The sequence below is a fragment of the Ursus maritimus genome, unplaced genomic scaffold (assembly GCF_017311325.1).
Source record: "Ursus maritimus isolate PB19 unplaced genomic scaffold, ASM1731132v1 scaffold_30, whole genome shotgun sequence".
Lineage (NCBI taxonomy): Eukaryota > Metazoa > Chordata > Mammalia > Carnivora > Ursidae > Ursus > Ursus maritimus.
The window spans coordinates 6391923-6412072 of NW_024425564.1; the positions used below are offsets into that span (position 1 = coordinate 6391923).

General features: G+C 55.5%; 4 protein-coding genes across 14 annotated transcripts in view; 2 read left to right on the forward strand and 2 right to left on the reverse strand.

Annotated features, from left to right (window-relative positions):
* AGPAT1 (1-acylglycerol-3-phosphate O-acyltransferase 1) overlaps positions 1-4047 on the forward strand; it is an 11071-nt gene extending 7024 nt beyond the window's left edge. For 2 of the 3 annotated variants that reach the window (XM_008711858.2, XM_008711857.2), the window contains exons 6-7: positions 2200-2272; positions 2804-4047. In XM_008711858.2, the coding sequence (XP_008710080.1) occupies positions 2200-2272; positions 2804-2988 (258 nt within the window). In that variant the 3' untranslated portion in view covers positions 2989-4047. Of the gene's footprint in view, positions 1-744; positions 984-1198; positions 1333-1642; positions 1819-1979; positions 2076-2199; positions 2273-2803 lie in introns of those variants that run through there. The other variant, XM_040644795.1, reaches the window with a different exon arrangement.
* EGFL8 (EGF like domain multiple 8) lies at positions 3972-7508 on the reverse strand. Of its 4 annotated transcripts, none has more exons than XM_008711852.2 (8): positions 6617-7508; positions 6004-6132; positions 5669-5791; positions 5455-5567; positions 5280-5375; positions 5004-5174; positions 4851-4930; positions 3972-4772 (listed from the first exon to the last, which is right to left on the reverse strand). In XM_008711852.2, exons 2-8 carry the CDS (start codon positions 6102-6104, stop codon positions 4275-4277), a joined length of 1182 nt encoding a protein of 393 aa, XP_008710074.1. In that variant the 5' UTR covers positions 6105-6132; positions 6617-7508; the 3' UTR covers positions 3972-4274. The 4 variants fall into 4 exon arrangements, with proteins under 4 accessions (XP_008710074.1, XP_008710077.1, XP_008710073.1 ...); XM_008711855.2 differs by having other exon boundaries at positions 3972-4357; positions 4619-4772; positions 6004-7508; XM_008711851.2 differs by having other exon boundaries at positions 6004-7508.
* Positions 7509-7646: 138 nt separating this feature from the next.
* Positions 7647-15025, reverse strand: PPT2 (palmitoyl-protein thioesterase 2). 6 transcript variants are annotated; one of them, XM_040644794.1, is made up of 10 exons: positions 14437-15023; positions 13864-13914; positions 13329-13544; positions 12923-13076; positions 12373-12468; positions 12178-12285; positions 11571-11654; positions 11366-11450; positions 8639-8693; positions 7647-8460 (listed from the first exon to the last, which is right to left on the reverse strand). In XM_040644794.1, exons 3-10 carry the CDS (start codon positions 13512-13514, stop codon positions 8317-8319), a joined length of 912 nt encoding a protein of 303 aa, XP_040500728.1. In that variant the 5' UTR covers positions 13515-13544; positions 13864-13914; positions 14437-15023; the 3' UTR covers positions 7647-8316. The 6 variants fall into 6 exon arrangements, with proteins under 6 accessions (XP_040500728.1, XP_008710083.2, XP_008710081.2 ...); XM_008711861.2 differs by having other exon boundaries at positions 13329-13522; positions 14437-15021; XM_008711859.2 differs by lacking the exon at positions 13864-13914 and having other exon boundaries at positions 13329-13522; positions 14437-15025.
* A 1204-nt stretch (positions 15026-16229) lies between these two features.
* Positions 16230-19851, forward strand: PRRT1 (proline rich transmembrane protein 1). Its single transcript, XM_008711920.2, has 4 exons — positions 16230-16333; positions 17242-17780; positions 18461-18646; positions 18788-19851. Exons 1-4 carry the CDS (start codon positions 16315-16317, stop codon positions 18962-18964), a joined length of 921 nt encoding a protein of 306 aa, XP_008710142.2. The 5' UTR covers positions 16230-16314; the 3' UTR covers positions 18965-19851.
* Positions 19852-20150: the final 299 nt, after the last annotated feature.

A 20150-nucleotide genomic window follows, 5' to 3' on the forward strand; every position in this document is an offset into this window, starting at 1 on the left:
TACATACGGGCCGCAGCGTAACTGTGGTTAGGAGTATAAGCTGCTTAGCTTTAAACTAGGAAGTGCCTCTTAGGAGCCGTATCACCTCAGGTAAGTTATTTAACCTCTCTGGGCCTATCTCCTATAAAATGTAAATTGTGTGGTTCATATTTAAGGGTTTAACATAGTCTATAGATCAGCTCTAATCCAACAGAAATATAATGCAAGCCACATGTAATTTTTAAATTTCTGGTAGATACACCAAAAAAGGTAAAAAGGAACAAGGTGAATTTAATTTTAATAATATGAACCCAGTATTCCGAAAGGTTAAGATTTCAAACTGTAATCAATACAAAAGATTACTAACGGGATATTTTACATTCTTTTTTTAATTCAAAGTCTTTGAAATCTAATGTGTATTTTACACTTCCCAACACATCTCAATTCAAAGTAGGCCACATTTCAAGTGCTCAGCAGCCATATGTGGCTGGTGGCTACCATGTTAGACAGTCAGTCCCAAGACCTTACCAGCTACAAGTCTTAGTTATTGCTGTTATTACTGTCCTTTTATCATGTTTCTGTGAGTTGTGGATGTCCGTGCCTCATGTCCCTCGCCTTTGTGAATATTTCTGGAGCCTTCCAGGACGGGTGGGAAAGCAATCCTGAGTTTCTGTACCCTCCCCCACCCCATCCTGTGTCTCTGGCCCTTGTCCTCATAGCTCCCCAAACCCTGCCTTCTGTGCCCTGCCTGCCCCACTCCCCTCCAGGAGCCAGGCCCACTGTCCCTTGCCCTGTCCCCTGCAGGTGGCCAGAATGGAGTTGTGGCCAGGGGTGTGGACTGTGCTGCTGCTGCTGCTGCTCTTCCTGCTGCCCGCCCTGTGGTTCTGCAGCCCCAGTGCCAAATACTTTTTCAAGATGGCCTTCTACAATGGCTGGATCCTCTTCCTGGCTGTGCTCGCCATCCCTGTGTGTGCTGTGCGAGGACGCAACGTCGAGAACATGAAGTGAGGGCCAGGGGCTTTTGGGTGATGAGAGAACCTAAGAGAAGGGAACAGTGGATGGGGAGGATGTGGGGTGTGTAGGGAACGTAGAGAGAGCCCAGGGACAAGGAAGGGGGGAGGACTGCGAAGATGCCCCGAAAGACGGTGGGATGAGGGGAACTGAGGCATGCAGACGGACAGCAGTGGTTCCTGCTGGAACCCCTTGCCATGACCCACAGGATCTTGCGCCTGATGCTGCTCCACGTCAAATACCTGTATGGGATCCGAGTGGAGGTGCGTGGGGCTCACCACTTCCCTCCTTCACAGCCCTATGTCGTGGTCTCCAATCACCAGAGCTCACTCGACCTGCTTGGTGAGATCCCTCATAGGGCACGCCTCCTTGCCCTTCCTCCTTCCCCAGAATCTCCTCCTCTAGGTGCCCTCACCTCCCCCTCATCTGAATGTTGCCCCCTGGCTCCCTTGCCCCCCCTTCCCCCTGGCCTTCTCACCTGCATAAGCAGGCTAATATTTGTTTAATCACCTCTTTCTCCACTCAGGTCTTCCTGCCGCCTCCCCTCAGTCTCCCTTTTCCTTTATCTCCAGTCCTTAGTAGCGTGGCTGATGACCGGCTTCCCATGACACTTTGCCTCCTTTGGCCTTCACCCACCCCACTTTTGCCATAGGGATGATGGAGGTACTGCCAAGCCGCTGTGTGCCCATTGCCAAGCGTGAGCTGCTGTGGGCCGGCTCTGCTGGGCTGGCGTGCTGGCTGGCAGGAGTCATCTTCATTGACCGGAAGCGCACAGGGGATGCCATCAGTGTCATGTCTGAAGTCGCCCAGACCCTGCTTACCCAGGACGTGAGTCACCCTGTGGTAAAGGAGGGTCGGGGCATTGTGGAGTAGAGCAGTTGTAAATAAACTGAGATGCAGGGCCAGCGGGCCTCAGAGGTCCCATTACAGTGTCACAACCATGTTCTGACCCCTCTGTGTATGTCTTCTTGACCCTCTGTCTTCCCCAGGTGCGGGTCTGGGTTTTTCCTGAGGGCACGAGAAACCACAATGGCTCCATGCTGCCTTTCAAACGTGGCGCCTTCCACCTTGCAGTACAAGCCCAGGTAATTACTACTTCCCCTTCTGCTACTGAGCCCCTAGCTTTCACCACCCCTTTCTTTCTTGGCTGAGGCTTGTCATGGGACCTTGGAAGGGAACTGTGGGCTGTTTGCTTTTCCCTTTCCCCAGGTTCCCATTGTCCCCATAGTCATGTCCTCCTATCAAGACTTCTATTGCAAGAAGGAGCGCCGCTTCACTTCGGGTGAGGGCTCTGAGTAGACCTGGGTATGGGGGTGGCCAGAATGGCCTTGGATGAGAGAGGCTAGAGGGATGTCCCCACGAGGGAGGAGGATTGGTTGGTGTCAGAACTGAGATGTCCAAAGGATCATCCAGTGTGACCACACATCAACCAATAAATATTTATTAAGCACCCACCATACCCTGCTACGTGGGTAACACTCGGTCCCTCTAAGAGGGGTCATTACTGTCCAGTGGGAGAGATAAGGCCTGTGGGTGCAAGGCTGTAATAACACTTGGCAGTAAAGGCTAAACTGAGACAATGGGGGCTGAAAGGGTGCTGAGGAGGTGTCTGCAGTGGGGGGTGGGGAAGGCTTTGTGCAGGAGGGCCTCAGAACAGGTAGCAGCTGGCAAGCAGAGGGGCAGTTGTCCAGGGTAGGGAGAAGAGAACTGAAGGGAGTAGCAGGAGGGAGTAGCAGGAGAGCTCAGAAACTGTGCCCCACCTGTGGGCAAAGGCCTAGGTAGACAGGCCATGATGGTGCTCACCCCCTCCCAGGGCGATGTCAGGTACGGGTGCTGCCCCCAGTGCCCACAGAAGGGCTGACACCAGATGACGTCCCAGCTCTGGCTGACAGAGTCCGACACTCCATGCTCACCGTTTTCCGGGAAATCTCCACCGATGGCCGGGGCGGTGGTGACTATCTGAAGAAGTCTGGAGGGGTGGGCGAGGCCCGGCTCTGAACTCCCCTCCCATCTACCCCCCACCTTCCTCCCACACCTACCAGCCCAGTGCGCCCTGAAGCAGGGCCAATCCCTCTTCCTTGTTTCTCCTTTTCCCACTGTTCTCCTCTTTGGAATCTTCAACTTCTGAAGTGAATGTGGATACAGCACCCCTCCTTGCCCCTTACCAGCTCCCCCCATGGACTCTCTTGCCTTGGTGCAGTCTCCACGCTGACCCCCCTCCACCTCCTGTGCCATCTTGTCTGTGGGACGGTTGCCTCCCCCTCATCTCCAGTGGCTCACCTACACGAGGGTGGGGACACGCCGTCCTTTCCCCAGTGGACCCTCTTCCTTTGTGATCTTCTCTCCCTCTCCACCCCACACTGGCCAGTGGACTCATCCATTCTGTGGAACAATACCCTCCCACAAGTCCACAGATTCAGTGGGCTTACCTATTTGTGAGGACTCCTCACACTGTGGCTGGAAGCGATGCCTGGAACATTCCTGGCTTATCCTGGGAACACTCTTCAGCACCTTCACACTCCCGCCCATGGAGCCTCCTGTCAGTGGAGGCTGGACCCTTCTTACTCAGAGGTCTCATCCTGCCCATAGCCAGGTGCCCAGGGGTAAGCATACTCCTAGATGCCAATTTGGTCTCCACATTTCTGCTTCCCCCTGTCCCTGTGGTACAGTTCTTCAGTGGTCCTGGCCCCAATCCAGTCCCGTGCAGCCCTGTTGTACCATTCTAACCACACACAAGGGAAGAGGCAGACATCAGGTGCTGTACTCACTTCTGCTCCGTGGGGAATTGGGAAAAGGAACTGAACCCTGGCTGGAAGGGATGGGAGGGCTTTTAATTTATTTCTCTTTCTTTTGAGGCTTCCCCTCTCTGAGCCAGTTTTCATTCCCTCCCTGTGGCATTTACCACTCCTGCCTCCCACCCCAGACCTGTGCCCACAAACTGGGGAGGTGGGCTGGGAGCAAAAGGAGAGGGCAGGACCCAGTTTTGCGTGGTTGTTTTTATTAATTATCTGGATAACAGCAAGAAACCGAGAATAAAGATTGAGAGAGAGAGAGAGAGATCTGGGCACTTTCTGGCTGCATTTGTTAAGGCATTAATGTGGTTCTCACCCAGGCAACCTGCCCCAGCCAGAAGACTCGGGTGGGCCCAAGGCACCCATCTTCCCTCCCTCCCTTCAGTTCTTGGAAGTTTCCATCACTCATCGCTCCTTAGTGGCAGATAACCTTATCCGCACTTCCCCACCTGGCTGATCCCAGGGGATTAGCAGGGCCAGTTTCTGTATAAATTAGGGGACGGGGACCCGGGCTCTGGAGAGGTTCCTTTTCGGCCGACTGAGGCCTGGGCCCAGGCTATTGTCCTCACAGGAGCCTGGTGAATGACAAGGAAGCAAGCAGACACATTGGCTGTAGACTCCTGGGGCTGGCAGGGCACTGGAGAGACTCTCACCCAATAATAAGTAGATTGGGGACAGGGTACCAGATGAAGGGGTGAAGTGTAGGTATCTAGGGACAGTATGGGGAGACTGAAGTATTGGGGAAGAGAAAAGTGAACTAGGGAAAGGTGTCTGGGAGAGCTGGGGGCAGCTATTGGGCGATGGGGGTTCAAGCAAAGAGGGGCATGAGGACTCACAGGCGCCTAGCCTCTCCTCCAGCAGCAGCACCTGGTCACTGAGAGACTCAATCCTGTCGCTGCGGCCCCATAGCTCTGCCACCTTTTCTGGCTGTAGCTCTTCAGGTGGCATGGGCAGTACAGCTCGGACCCAGGCCCCGGCCTGACCAGCCCACTACAAAAGAAGAGACACCTCAAGAGTGTTGGGGGTGGGGCGCACCCTGCCCCAAGGGCTTGGCCCACATCCACTCACCTGCTCCAGCCGCTCCAGGCGCCCTTGCAGCTCCTGAATCTCCCGCCTCAAGGCGCGCTCGTCATGTTCTGCTTCCCGAACTGAGACAAAAGAGAGCGTCACCCACTGCCCAGTCGAGCCCAGGCCCTTGCTGCCACCCATACTCCCACTCACCCGCCACACTGAGGATGCTGGCGCTGGGTGGGGGCTCCAGGACCCCCTCTGCGCAGGTGTGCCCGTCTGGGCCCAGCACCAGACCTTGGGGACAGCCGCAGGTGAAGCTGCCTGCCGTGTTGATGCAATGGTGCGAGCAGAGGGTGATGCCAGTCCTACACTCATCCACGTCTAATTAACAGAGGAGAGGGTAAAGGGTTGGGGGCGAGCTGGCGCCCCGAGGGTGGTAAGATCCTGACACCACTGGAGGTTGGGGGGGTGGGGTGGACAACTCACCCACGTGACAGTGCTTCCCACCCCAGCCTGGGGCGCACTCGCACTGCTCTGGCCTGACACAGATGCCTTGGTTCAGACAGGGCTTGGCGCAGATAGCTGTGGGTACAGAAGGGCGGTTCAAAACCCAGGCCGGGCTGCATGCCCTGTCCCCAGGCCCAGGAAGACCCAGCCTCACCTTCATCACAGGTGAGCGCCCCTGGATGCCGCTTCTTCCACCCTTGGCAGCACACAACGTGGGTCTGCTGCACCTCCCTCCTCACCTCCCTCCATGCCACTCGGTATGTGGTCCTAGAACATAGGCCTGGCTCTGAACATTGGTTTATGGGCTTTGGTCTGGGTTCTTGAGTTCTTCTTGAAAGACTTCCAGAGTCCAGGCTCCCAGCCCTCACCTGTAGGTGCTGCAGATGCGCCTTCCATTGCACACGGTCAGGTAGGGCTTATACACCGGTTGGCTGTAGGACTCATTGTAGTGGAGGGGGACCACCAGCATCTGCTTGGAGCAGACCCCCTGACTGCACCCAGGCCAGAGAAGGTGAGTGAGACTGAGTGGGCCAGGCCCAGGGGGCCAGGAATTCCACTCCCCTTAAGGCTCCACTGAGACCCCTCCCTGGAAGTGTAAGCCTCACCTCCATTCTAAAAGTCATAGTTTTGCCACCTGTTGAAGTCCCACCCCTAGCAGGTTTCCTGAAGACCTCGTACCTGCCCCCACCCCCTCTGTCATCACCTCTCTTTGAGGGATCCACCCTTGGCCCCCTGGACTGACATCAGTAGCAGGAGGAATGAGAGTCCGCCTAAGAGAGTGTACAGTTCATCCCTGGATGCCATGATTCTCCTTGACTCCAAACCCTGCAGGCTGCAGGCAAGAAGAAGTTAATGGAGGCCCTTCCCCTCTCCTGTAAGCACTCCAACTCCAGCCCTCCAAGAGCAGTCTGCTAGTGCCCTCTAAGGGAGTCAGCACATTCATTTGTACACACTTGCACTAGCCACCAGGACCGTCTACATTTAACGTGACCCCTTCGTTCAGCACACACGGTGCCAGCAGCATCATGCAAGTGCACACCCCGACACACTCCCTCCACCTCCCCTCCACACAACACGGTTAACTCTCCTCCAGGACCCTCCTATCTGTAACATGCCCTCTCTTCTATCTTAGTTTTTCTATCTTCAAAGCCTCAGATACTCACCATTACACCCCCCACACCCTACACCCAAAACCATGCACCTAGAAACTACCTTAAATACATCCCTACTACCTCCCACACCAACACCCCTCACACACCACTTCCCCAACTCACACTCATTCTACTGCTGATCCCCCATTGACATGGTCTCCCCACCTGTATCTCCCTCTCTCCTGGAGACTTCAAGCCGACCAGCAGCAGCAGCAGCAGCAGCTCAGCCTGGTGGGCGGGTTGGGCAGGCTGGGAAGGAGAGGAGGGGCTGGGCCAGACAGAATCCTCCCCTTCTTGCCCCCTCCCACAAGCCTTCATAGTTCCTGCTTGATCTGCTCCATGGGGTACAAGTCCCATTATCCTTGCCACTGCCCCAGCAAAGGGCCCCCCAGAAATAAATTTCCAACCCTCTGAGGCCCCTTATTTCTGGACTCCCCAAATCAGCAGAGGCTACTGACTCTGTAACACCACCAGTACCCCTGGCCCTTGCCACACCCCTCAACCCAACAGAGTGGGGGAGAAGTGAGGGGCAGGGGCAGGGAGAGAGACAGAACTGGCAGAGAAAAGCAGGGTCAGATCATGGGAGAAGAGGCAAGATCAGCTGAAGAAAGAAAGGAGGGCAAGTCGTCACAAAAGGCCAAGGCGGCCGGGGTGGGGGTGGGGGGCAGCCCAGGGCACTCGGGGAAATTGCCCCATTTCTTGATGACATTTGTTAGGGCTGGGGGTGGGGGGCAGAGTTGAGTCAGCCACAACCCCCCATGTGAGAGTAGACAGGGCCCTATTGTCTCCACCAAAATTCCTTCTTTCAAGGAAGAGGCGGCTCATTGTCCAGCCCCTCACCCAACTGTGGCCTACAAAGGTCGAAAAGGGGTGCAACGAATGCCCACCCTGACCCTTAGCCCCCTCGTCTAGCCTGGGGGTGGCAGGCGCATTCCACCCATGAGGCTAGGGCACAAACCACTGGAGGCCTGGGCTCAGCCCCCCAAGCTTAGGCTGGGACAGGAAGAGAATTGTCCTCTGCAGGAAAGAACCCACAGAGAACCAGGAACCCACACAGAATGGGCATTTAGAGAGCGGAAACACCAAGGGGGTCCCACCCCAGACCAGGCATCCGGGCACCCAGACTGCGGGCTCTCCATCCCCACCCTCCTTGGGGAGCCAGGTCCCCCTCACCTGGAAATGAGCCAAGCCACACTGAGGAAATGGAACTTTATTTCCATTAATACAGGGTTAACACCCATTCAATGGTAGCTAAAAGAGGGGCTGGGGCCTCAAAGAAACTCGGCTCCCAGGGGGTACCCCAACACTGAACATAGGGACTGGGGGATCCCCAAACCTGAGATGGGCCTCACAGGCCATAGATATTCCCCAACACTGACATTTCTAGAACGGAACTGTCCCCATAGGGGAGCCTCAGAACCCCACTCTCATGGGTAGTCCTTCCTGGGAGTTGGGAGGGCTAAGGAAAAGGGAACATGGGGAGAACAGAAGCTAAAAATGACCTGAGTGGCCTAGAAGGAGACCCCTGTAGTGGGCAGGGGCTGGGTTCTCCTTCTGTGCAGCCAGAGACGCGGCAGCAGCAGCAGCGGCAGGAACAGCCACAAGTTAAAAACCTGGCTTCTCTCTTCCCAACCTCGGCCTTGGGAGGGTGAGAGAGCACGGAGCAAACCCCAGACCTGAGGTGGGGAGACCAGGATTTGTCATGTACAGAGGATAAGAGGAAGGGGTCCTGGGAGCCCTGGTTGGTACGGGCAGTGTGGGAGCAATGGGGTGGTCACAGGCACACCAGAGCCTGACATCTGCTTTCCAAGACCACCGCTTGGTCTCTGGGCAGGGGAGTTCCTGGGGGATCCCCGAGGACATCCTCAGGAGAGCCAAGGTTCAATGCAGGTCTCATATAGGGTACGGTTGGAGTGCCAGGCCGTGTGGGAGATCCCAGCCATCGGACACCTCACTATGGCTCCCCGGGCCAAGAGAGTCTTCAAGCCAAAAGAATCCCGCAGATAAACCTTCAAGGTGGGTGAAGGGTCACAGAAGACAGACGGAGAGACAAAATGAGTTCCTGCTGGTGTCCAAGGTCCCCTCCCCAGAGTGAACCCTTCCGCTCTCAAGGGCCGGGGGCAGGGAGGGCTACAGACTAAGGTGGGACAGTGCGTGAAGAAGGGGCAGTAATCCCAGGGGGCTCACCGCTTGCTCCTCCATCTCCAATACCGTTTCATTTGCGTCATAGAAACCAAAGAAGCTACAAAGAGATTGAGGGTGGGCAGGGGAGGGGGTTATCAGGACAGCTGGAGAAAAGCAAGGTAGGCTAGCAGACTTCAGGAACTCATGGCAGCAAGGAAGACACTCAAAATACTTAACTGGATATCATATACCTTGTGAGGTGATACACTGAGGCTACAGCATGGCTTTTGCAGAATCCCATCAAAAATGCATAACCTGAACCTTCTCTTGAGGAGACAGCCGACAAACCCCAACTGAGGGACATTCTGTAGAACGGCTGGACCATACACCTCAAAAACTTCAATGTCAGAGACAAAGACTGAGGAAGTATTCCAGGAAAAAAAAGAGACTCAAGAGACATGACAAGTAAATGCGACTCATGATCCCAGGTTGGATCTTGCAATGGATTTCTTTTTTCCCTATGAGGACAACTGGAAAATCTTTGAATCAGGTCTACAGAGTACCCCTATCCATGTTAAGTTCCTGACTTCGATCACTGTATTGTGGCTATGTAAGGAACGTCCTATACGCAGGAAAGACACTGACATACTGAAGTTTTAGGCATAAAGAGACCTCATGTCTACAACCTACTCTCAAACGGTTTATACCGCGTATATATATTCAGAGAGAACGGATGAGGGCATAAACATGGCAAAATGTTAACAATTAGAAAATCTAGGTGAAGAGTACGTAAGATTGTTTTTGTAATACTTTGCTGACTTATTAAGTATGAAATTATTCCAAAATAAAAAGGTCTTAAGATTTTCAAAAGTAATATTTAACTGACATGGGCCGTGCGTGGGCGCCGGCCAGGAATAACGAACACTAACAGTGTTAAGTCCAATAGGCTACGGCAGCAAAGAGAGGCCGCTACCCTAACTTTAGAGCATCAACAAAGGCTTCCCAGTGAGGACTCCCCTAGGGAAGGCTGTGCCCCAGGCAAATGAAGAGCAGGAGCAAAGGTACAGAAGTGAGGCACAGCGGGGTGCGCAGGGGGGCGCTGGCTGGAGGCTTGGAGGCCCTGCTGAGGGGCTGCATTTCACCAGGTGAGCAGCGGGGGCACACAGACCTGGATTTGAACTCCAGCTCTGCCGCACGCTCCCAAACGTGTGTGGCTGAACACAGTACTGATTCTTTGTCCTAGACGAGAATCCTTCCCTTGCAGAGGGGAAGTGAAACCCCGTGTTTCAGTTAGATAGCCTGACTTCACCAGTTACTGACTTGGTGAGGATTAAATAAGGGTTATTTGACAAGTGCTTAGAACAGTGACTTGGCCTCTATAACTGAACTATTACTATCTTTATAGGGTTGTGGAGGTAAAATGAGATAGAATAAATCCCATCCCACGGGAGTCCCATGACTCCTTCCCTTAAAACCCTCCAATGCCGTCCCATCTCATTCAAAATAAAAAGTCAAGGGCCATGGTTGCCAAGAGCTGGGGGGAAGCAGGGTTGGGGAGTTAATGTTTAATGGCCATGGAGTTTCAGTTTGGGAAGAAAAAAAAAGTTCCAGAGATGGATGGTGGTGATGGTTACACAAGAATGTCAATGTGCTTAACGCCACGGAAGTGTACACTTAAAATGGTAAGTTTTCTGTTATGTATATGTTAGGGGGAAAAAACCAAGGGCCTCACTGCCCTACAAAGGCTCCACATCACTGGCTCCCCACTACCCCTCTCATCTCTCCCACCCTCTTCCCAGATCCCCACACTCTAGCCTCACTGGCCTCCTTATTCCTCACACCTGCCCCAGGACCTTCGTAGATGCTACTCCTTCCCGAGTCGTTCCCCCCCACCCCCAGATTGTTTCACAGCTCCTTCCTTCACTTCCTTAAGTTTCTACTCAAATGGCAACTCTTCCAGGACTTCTCTGGCCACTGTCTGACATAGGCTCCAGTCATCTTCCAATCCTTTCCCCTGCCTTGTCTTATCACCACCTGACATAAATATTTACATTTATTACCCGTCTTCTACACTACTAGATGGTAAGCTGCGTAATAGCAGGGGCACTCCTCTTTCATTTACCGCTGCATCCCAGTGGCCCAGAACAGTGCCTGGGCATACATACAGTGCTCAATAAGTATTTGTTGAGGACTAAAGTAGCTTAGGTGACATTACAGATCACTCGTGATGATCTGCAACAGAGGCCCACACATAGCACGATGGAGCCATGGCTTTTCCTGAGAACAGGATGGAGCGGACGGGGCCGGAGGCTATTACGGAAGTCCAGGTATGTAAAAGAGGTGGTAGGAACTTAAAATGGCATGGAACTATACACACGCATCCTACCAACGACAAGTCCCTGGTTTTGAGACTGTGCTGTAGTTATATAGGGTGCAATCACAGGGAGAACTGGGTGAAAGATACGTACCCAGGACCTCTCTAAACTATCTTTGCAACTTCCTGTGACTCTGTAATTATCTGAAAGTTAAAAGTTTTTACAAAGCAGGGGTTTAGGGATGGAGAGAAAGCAGAATCTGCAGGACTTGGTGACTGGTGGATACAAGGAGTTGAGGGATGACAACTCATGTTTTGGTCTTAAGTGACAGGATACATGGAGTGTGGGGCATGAAGTGAACAGTGGGAGGTACAGGCCAGTTTCAGGCATGAGATAAAAATTGATAGGGGGTTGGGGGATGTCCTTAGTCAATCTTCAGGGTGTATCGAGCATTGTCACCACAGTCCCTTATTACCTAGACTGCCAGGGGGTAATAACACCATCATCAGGGCCCCCAATCAGCACCAGGCGGCCCACACGAAGAAAGTTCTTCCTCCATGCTGAAGAGGGGGAAGAAAAGAGCTTGAGTCAGTCACAGGGGTCAGGCCAGGTTGGAGAGGGAAACATAGGGGGTCAAGAGAGGCACAAAATGCGACCCAGGTAGGAGCCCAGGGTCTCACCAGTGGCATTGGGATGATCTCTTTCCCCATTGATCAGGGCCAGGAAGCTACTGGCATTGAGGTACAAGTCATCATGGTGGGGGTCTAGGTACAAACAGCAGTTAGAACAGTAGTCAGAGAAGCAGGGAAAAGAGGCAAGACCAGAGGCTGGAAGGCCAATTGGGAGATTACAATAATAGACAAGGTGAATACTAACAGTAATGATAATAATAATTGTAAACACAAGAGCAAACACCTTTATCCAGCACCTAGGATGCCAGGTACTGCTCAAAGTACATTACATTCATTAATTTATTTAATCTTCACAACCCCCTATAGTGTAGATACTATATTATTATTTTACAGATAAGGAAAACAGTCACAACCAAATATTTACTACCTGGCCTTTTAAAGAAAAGTTTGCTGGTCCCTGCCCCAGACTATAGTCTGAAGCAATAAGGTAAGACACATGAAGTGTTCTGCACAGTGCCTAGCCACATAGTAAGTGCTCAATACATGTAAGTTATCTGCAGCATCACTGCCACTGGGTATGGCACACGGGGAGCAGCAGGCCCTACCCCCAGGGCGCCCTCTCCACGCAGACCCCAGTCTGGCCTCCCCTACTCACCGTGCCAGTAGTTGCAGATGGAGAATTCCTGGCCCCAGGGGCTGTAGCAGATCCGGTAGAGGTTAGACCTCATGGAGGTAGGGAAGAGCCACTTCAAATAGTCCGTATCTGGTAAGAGAACAGCAGTGTCCAGTGGCCCCAAACCTGTGTCCCCAAAACTCAGGACCCCCTATGGAGCTCACCATCCCCACTCACCTCCATACTGTCCCATTTGTGGAGAGGAGAGAGAGATGAAGGAATCCACATTGTGCTCATCCATGACAGAGAGCAGGGCCCGGCACACCAGGCCTCCTGGAGGCAGAATGCCACATTAGGCTGGGACTTAGCGACAGCCAGGCCAACAGCCTCCCCGCTCGCCCCCCCCCCTTGTCGGTAAGGAGACTGAGGCCCAGAGAAAGCAGGCACATCCTATGGCAAAAGGTTACACGTTGTGTAAGTGACAGAGCCGGAATTAGATTCTGGGTCTTCTGACTCTAACTGTAGGGTACTTTTTACTGCTGCATTATCCCTTATGTCCAAGAACCATGGGTAATGGCAAAAGGGGACAGCAGTGCAGGGAGCCTCCCTCTCACTGAGGACACAGAGATAAGACCCAGGTGCTGAGGGAAGTCAGGAAAGTAGGGCTCAGGTACTAGGGCTCTGGCTGGAGCAACAGGGTTCAGGAAAGGGGACGCTAGGAAGCGTCCCTCAGATTGGGATCACGCCTCGGATAGGGCGTAGACGTTGGGATGGGGAGGGCGCCTACCCTGCGAGTAGCAGATGAGATGCACCCCCTCAGGGGCCTTTGCCATGATGGGGGCCACAGCCTCTCCGAACCCTTGCACCTGCTCCCACAAGGGTCGCAAGCTCTCTCTCCCATCGAAGAGATCGAGCACTGTCACCACAGTCCCAGCGTGTGTCTGTGGGAAGGGGGCAATGCTGCACCAGGGCATGGACTATGAAGCCCCTCCACTCCGCACCCCCGGCCAGCGTCCACATGCCTCCTGCGCCCTGCCAGCACCAGGGATCTCACCCCTCGACTCTCCCAACGCCAGCACCAGCTCCTCTAGGAGCTGAGCAGGCCCGGAAGGGCAGCTTTCAGTTCCCCATTCTCCTTCCCCCGTCACTACATACGCCTCCAACGTCCCACAACCGGGTGTCCCCTGCCAGACCTCGTTGATGTATTCCAGCAGGTGGCGGAAGCTGTATGAGCTGTCAAAGAGCCCGTGCACCACGATGACCGGTTTGTAGGAAGCGCGATGGGGGGCGGGGGCTGCGGGTAGCAGCAGCGGCGGCAGGAAAGGCAACAGGAGCAGGATCCCCGCCGGGGGGAGCCGCAGCCCCCCGAGGCCGAGCATGCTCCCGCCTGAGAAGGGGGCGATGAGGGCCTGTGAGAGAGATGACAACACACTCTCCCCTCGGAGCAGACGCCTGGCAATCAAGACTCCCCCACCCCACCCGTGTTCACACTAGGTCCAGGTCACAAAATAGCCTACTTTGAACTTACTACAGGGCTGCAGGGAAACACCCGCCCCCTACACGAAGACTCACCGACGCGCACCCGAAACCCCGCCCCCAACTCAGCGTGGACTCAGTCCCTAGGCCCAGGATCTTCCTAATGCATCATCCCAGTCATGCACGACTCTGGGTTTTGCAAGAAAGACCCCTGAGCAGCAACGCAGGCTCCTGGAGAACGCAAGCTCCCACCTGGCCTAGGTCCGTGAGCCTGGCTCCGCCTACTGTTTACTTCTCCCTAAACTGGAACCCGCAGGGGGGAGAGGAAGGGTGTAAGAAGAGCTCGCGCAGGGGAATGACGGATGGGAGAGGGGAGGCGGCTAGGGGTCGCGCTTCGCCGTCACGTCCGGGGCTTTCCCCGGCAACCGTGCCCGCGTCCCCTGTAACGCAGGCCGGGACCGGAGGGGCAATGGAATATTCCACTGCATTCCGGGAGCGGGGGAGGAAATAGGCAGAGCGATCCATTTAGACCCGTGGGGAGAGGAAGAAGCAGCAAACATATCCTGGGAATCGAGAGGAGGCAAGCCCAGGCGCCCTGCTGCACCAGTGACCCGAGGGTCCGATTTCCTGGCCTTGATTCGCCCCACTTCCCAATTCAGGCGTCCGGCTCGGCGGCGGAACAGGAGTTCTCTTTCCCCCAGGCTGGGGAATAGACTGGGGAAAGGCAGTCCTCCGCATTTCGTCCGGATCGGGGCTGAAGCCTGCCCAGGCGGACCCCACCCCACCCCTGCCCGCCCGCCGGCCGGGCCCAGGTCAGCGTCTTACAACTCTTCATTATGAAGTGCGTGTAGTGCCCTTGTCTCCAGGGACGCGAAGAGTCCTCGAGGCCCCTCGAGCTAAAAGTGCAGCCTGGCCCAGTTTCTCCTGGCCTACTCTACTCCGCTCCCGGTGTACGACCCACCTCCAAGGGGCGGAGGGCCCCTGGGGCAGCGCTGACTCACGCTCGCGTGGTTTCCACCAGTCTTTCAACTTGAGGGACCCCCACAATCTGCCCTTAGCTGGGAGCTCCTGTGGGCGGCTTCCGACGCAGAACCTCGCACTGCATCCAGACTTCCGAGCTCCAAGCGTCCCGCACCTCTGCCTGGGACCCCTTCCCGATACCTAGGTGGGCTTTTACTTAGCATTTAAAGGCGTTTCCCTTGAGGAAAAAGGATTTTGCAGCTTGTCTGAATCCCTCGCTCTAGTCACAAGGTCTTTGCAGGCCTAAAGTCTCTCAATAAAACCGATTCGTGCCCCGAGGTGTGTGATGTGAGGATGGGCTGGCTGTAGGGGTCAGGAGCTCACGCGAACGCCTTGGAAACCAGAACGACTAGTTTGGGGCCGTGACCTAAATGTCTGGAGCCTGGGACTGGTCCAGGCGAGGGCGTCAACTCTGTAGCCTCCGTTTGGACGCGGAGGGGAAGGACACAGCCCTGGAGAGCGACTGCCTCAGGCGGGGGGATGGGAAGTACTAATCTGAAGGTGGAGGCAGGGGGGGTTAATGATTCCCCGACTGTGTTTTTGCAAAAAGCCCAACTCCTGTAAGTCTCGGTAGACTCCCTACCTTCACCTTTCCTCCCCATATAAGTGCTCCCAAGATACAGTGAACAAATAAAAAGACCGCAATTAGAGCTGTGCTCCGACCTCCACCTCCCCTACTCCCCCCACCTCCGCCACCCTTCCCCCACTCCTGTCTATTCAGGAGGTGGCGTTGCGTCTTGGCACGGGTGGTGGGTGGCTGGGTGGGATTTTTAAAAATGGATCTGAGCACTGATGCGCCCAGGAACTCTAAGAAGCCCAATTATCAAAGGGGGAAAGGGAGACCAAGCACATATTCCCAAAACAGAGTTGCCAGAAATGTGCTGATCCACCCCTCCTTCTCCCAAAGTGCTCAGCTCCTTCACCCTGGAGGAAAAGGTATCTTTGCATCCCCCAAGCTTCCTCTCTGTCCTCCCACCCCCACTCCCCCACGCACAGGCCCGACTCCCACTCAACCACTGTAGACCCAAGCCCCCCACTTTACCTGCAGTTCACCCCAGGCCATAACCCTGGCAACTCTTCAAGCCATCGCAGGTCTCAACTCTGCAGTTCTCTCTCATACACAGTTATCTTTCCTAAAGCGGGGGAAAGTAGAGCTGAGGATTTGGAAGAAGATCCTGAGAACTCGCAGGGACTCTGAGGGAAGCTGAGGAGGGGGCCCCTGACTAGGGTGAACCAGATCCCGTCGGGACTGGGGTATTGAATCCACTGAGCACCTGCTCATTTCCTCCTACAATGTAATCACTACAGCCAGTCTTAGAGGGGAAGACTCAAGAGAGTTCTCCCTCCCTCCTTCCTTCCCTTAGTCCCACCCGCCTTGCCTGGTCTTGCTTGCCTCCCTGTTTCCATGACAACTCCAAGGGAGCCCAAACTGGGGGCTTGAGTGCCGGGGTGAGAGGAGGAGAGACGGAGTGAGGGTACCTCGGAAACTCTCCCCCTCCCTCTCCTCGGTCCCTTTAAGCTCCCCCCCCTCCCTGCACTCCCTCCGCCCCCCGCCGCTGTCTTCATCTCTCCATCTCTGCTGCTGCCGGCTGCGCAATCCGCACACCGAGACTCTGAGACTCCGACGCCAGCCAGGGACCCCGACTCCCGCGACAGGGACCCTGTCCCAACGAGACCACAGGCATGTCATCGGAAAAGTCAGGTAAAAAACAACAACAAAACCTGCCCTTTCCACCATCTCCAGACTCTTCCCCCCATCCTTGGCCCCAACCCCCTCCCTCCCTTACCCCTCCCTGGGGGGGGGGTGATTCTGTTTCATTCCCCTTCTGTCCAGCTCTCAACCCCCCATCCCCCTTCTCTTTCTATATCCCCACCTTCTCTTCCTTTCCTCCTTCCAATCTCGCCTCGTCCCCTTGCCAACAACATGGAAAGGGGACAGGTTGAAAGGGTGAGGGAAGTACAGGAGTGGCCTAGCATCAGCCAGGTACTGCAGGGATAGCATCACTGGGAGTGACAGATGGACAGATGACACTGGCTTGCATGGAGACATCCAGTAGAGATATATAAAGATATGATCAGAGGGAGGTTGTCAGGGGAGTAAAATCCAGAAGACCCTTCTTTATCTGCCCTAAAAGAGGTAGTGGGATTCCCAGAGAGGCTAGGGCACCACTTCCCAGGGCAAGAAGGCAGGGTGGAATATGTCATCCTACATGTGTTTATACAACTGTTGAATTGAGCACATGTTAACACAGTGTTGCATGTCTACACATGTGCACACACAGGACTAGCTCAGATGGGCAAGCCTGGGGCAGCCATAGCTTGGGTGGCAGGTGAAAGCTTCGGACACGGTGCTGAAGATGGAGAGGAGTGGAGGAGAGTTGCGATCTCAAAACTAGATTGAAAGAAAGAAGGGGGGGGTGGACACACGGCCTAGATACAACCCCTTTTCTGCCCCAAGTACAAGAGATGGCTTCTCACCCATCTCCTCTGTCTCTCCCATTATCTTTCTCCATCCCTGGCCCTCTGTGTCTCCCCCTACCCCCTTCCTTATCTCTTCTCTGCCTGTCTTGTCTCTGTCCCTGTACCTTCTCCTCTGCTCACCACCCCCAGGCCTCTCAGACTCAGTCCCTCACACCTCTCCACCACCCTATAATGCCCCCCAGCCGCCGGCCGAACCCCCCGCCCCACCCCCACAGGCAGCCCCCTCCTCTCACCATCACCACCACCACCACTACCACCAGTCCGGGACCGCCACCCTCCCGCGCTTAGGGGCAGGTGGCCTGGCTTCTTCCGCGGCCACTGCTCAGCGCGGTCCCTCATCTTCCGCCACTCTGCCACGGCCACCACATCACGCCCCGCCCGGCCCGGCTGCCGGGGCGCCACCACCCGGCTGCGCTACCTTGCCCCGCATGCCACCCGACCCTTACCTGCAGGAGACTCGCTTCGAAGGCCCACTGCCCCCGCCGCCGCCAGCCGCCGCCGCTCCGCCCCCGCCGGCGCCCTCTCATACTGCCCAGGCTCCGGGCTTCGTGGTGCCCACGCACACCGGGGCGGTAGGCACGCTGCCACTGGGGGGCTACGTAGCCCCCGGCTACCCCTTACAGCTGCAGCCTTGCACTGCCTACGTGCCGGTCTACCCGGTGGGCACGGTGAGTACAGGGCGGACAGGGGCCCGGGAGGAAGGGGTGGGGACACAGTGGGGGCTGGTGGGATAAAGAAACGGGGCCAGGGGACCGGGCAGGTTCCTAGGACAAGGCCTAGAGAGAGGAGGGACTGAGGAAAGGCTTGGGAGTGTGTGTGTGTGTGTGTGTGTGTGTGTGTGTGTGTGTGTTGTGTGGGTTGGGAGGGGGGAGGATCTGGCAGTCAGTTGGGGTCAGAGATCAGGGTCTGGGAAGGGGAACGGAGCACAGAAGCCCAGATGAGGTTTGAAAGAAGGAAAAGAGGGAGGGGAGAAGAAATGAAACCTGGGGACCAAGGAGGAGAAGGGAGAAGAAACCTGGAACTGACTTGAGTAGGGAAGGCCAGGCAGATATTTGGGGAGAAGAAACAAGACCCGAAGTGAGCTCGGGCAGCACTGGTGAGGCCATACCTTGTGGGGAGGGAGTGTGGAGACCGCTAAGAATATAGGGTAATGATAGCAATAAAGAGAAGAGAGGGACCTACATAGAATTTATGGGTGTCCCGGAAGGGTAGTGGATAAGTTCCTTTGAGAAGCAACGTGCAAGAAGGATGCTTTAAAAAACCACTCTGCCAGACGCAGGATGTTGGTGGGCTCAGAGAGGATCGGAATGACGTCCTCTGTCCTCTCCCTGCAACCTTTCCTCCACAGCCCTATACAGGCGGGACCCCGGGGGGAACTGGAGTAACTTCCACGCTCCCCCCGCCGCCCCAGGGCCCAGGGTTGGCCTTGCTGGAGCCGAGGCGCCCGCCGCACGACTACATGCCCATCGCGGTGCTGACCACCATCTGCTGCTTCTGGCCAACGGGCATCATCGCCATCTTCAAGGCAGTGCAGGTGGAAGGGGAGTAGAGGGCGGCGTCTGGGAAGGGCAGCCTCACTCGGTTTTTCTTAATCTAACGGAGTGCTGGATGTCCTGGGGAGCATCTCAGAGGGCGCAGCAGCTCTGATCCTCCTTCTTCCGCCCTTCCCCCGCAGGTGCGCACCGCCTTGGCCCGCGGAGACATGGTGTCTGCCGAGATCGCTTCACGCGAGGCCCGGAACTTCTCCTTCATCTCCCTGGCGGTGGGCATCGCAGCCATGGTGCTCTGTACTATCCTCACCGTAGTCATCATCATTGCCGCGCAGCACCACGAGAACTACTGGGACCCGTAAGGACTCACCCGGCCCGGCCCCACCCCGCGCCCCTCAACCTCCCAAGCGCGCTCTGCAGCCACGCCGCGGATCCAGTGGGTGCCCCGCACACCTGCCTCTGGGGCCACCAAATTTCGATACATCCTAAACTCGGCCTTCACGGAACTTATCGCCTTGCGGGCACGCTCCGAATCCAGTTCCTCAGGAACCCCGAAAAAAAACCCACCCCCAGAAATACTACTTCCCGGGATCCCCGCCAAATGCCCGGCCCTCAGTCACTCCAGTCCCCCTCCGCCCCTAAATGCAGCGCCCCCAGCCAGGCACCTTCGGTCTCCGCTCCTCAGCCGGAGACGGGTCCCCAAAGCCCCGCCTCCTCTGTAGGCTCCGCCCCGGCTCCGACAAACCCCGCCTCCAGGTCGGCAGGCTCCGCCTTCCTCTCCGTCCCCGCGGGGTGATTCAGTCCAGTGATTGGGTTGTGGCGGTAAGCCTCGCCCCAGACTGACAGACTCTTCCCCTTCTGGCGCAGGGACCTAGCCCCGAGGTAGCCACCTCCCCACGCTCTCTCGTTTTTTTCGTAGTACAGTTTTGTCTCCTCCAGCCCGGTCTCTTCCTATTTTCTTGCTAATCCCAGAACCTCTACTTTTGGTATTTTTGGAATGAGATTTGGGAGGTTCCCAGTTTAGAACCTTTCACCCTGGGATGACGAAAGTCCCCGTTCTCTGTAAATATCCCCTTCCACCTATCCCAACCAGTGGGCAGCTGGGCAGAAGGTAACCCAGGGTACGGATCTCCCCACGTCGGGAGGAGCCAGCCCGCTCCCCGCTCCCCTCGGCAGTCCCCACCTTGTTCTGATTTGTGTGTGAGTGTGTGTGTGAATTTCTGAAAGAATATTAAAGAGACTAAGTGGATTTATCACCCGCAATTCCGAAGACTGCAGCCTTGCAAAGACCCTCCTCTTTTGTTTGCTCCTTTTACCTCCCCTCAGCTTCCCTTCCAAGGGAAAGAGAGATAAAAGAAAACTGACAGAGACAAAAGTGGAAGGAAAAGATCTCCAAGACACCAGAAAGACAGACACAACTGTGGGAGCTGGGGACAGGGCGGGGGGGGGGGTCTCCTTAGGAATCCTACCAGGGAGATCTGGTATGAGGTCCATTCTTGGTGGGGGTTTCTTTCCCTAGCACATTTTCCACTTTCTACTAAACTGGGC

Coding starts and splice junctions, on each gene's coding strand:
- EGFL8 (XM_008711852.2), bottom strand. CDS start 6,104: ATGGCATCCAGGGATGAACTGTACACTCTCTTAGGCGGACTCTCATTC. Junction 5,376..5,454: donor GGCGCTCACCTGTGATGAAG/GTGAGGCTGGGT, acceptor CTGTACCCACAG/CTATCTGCGCCAAGCCCTGT. Junction 4,773..4,850: donor GCCTGGAGCGGCTGGAGCAG/GTGAGTGGATGT, acceptor CTTCTTTTGTAG/TGGGCTGGTCAGGCCGGGGC.
- PPT2 (XM_008711859.2), bottom strand. Junction 12,286..12,372: donor ACAAATGGGACAGTATGGAG/GTGAGTGGGGAT, acceptor TTCTCTTACCAG/ATACGGACTATTTGAAGTGG. Junction 8,694..11,365: donor ATTACCCCCTGGCAGTCTAG/GTAATAAGGGAC, acceptor ATCTCTTTGTAG/CTTCTTTGGTTTCTATGACG.
- PRRT1 (XM_008711920.2), top strand. Junction 17,781..18,460: donor CGGTCTACCCGGTGGGCACG/GTGAGTACAGGG, acceptor TTTCCTCCACAG/CCCTATACAGGCGGGACCCC. Junction 18,647..18,787: donor CCATCTTCAAGGCAGTGCAG/GTGGAAGGGGAG, acceptor CTTCCCCCGCAG/GTGCGCACCGCCTTGGCCCG.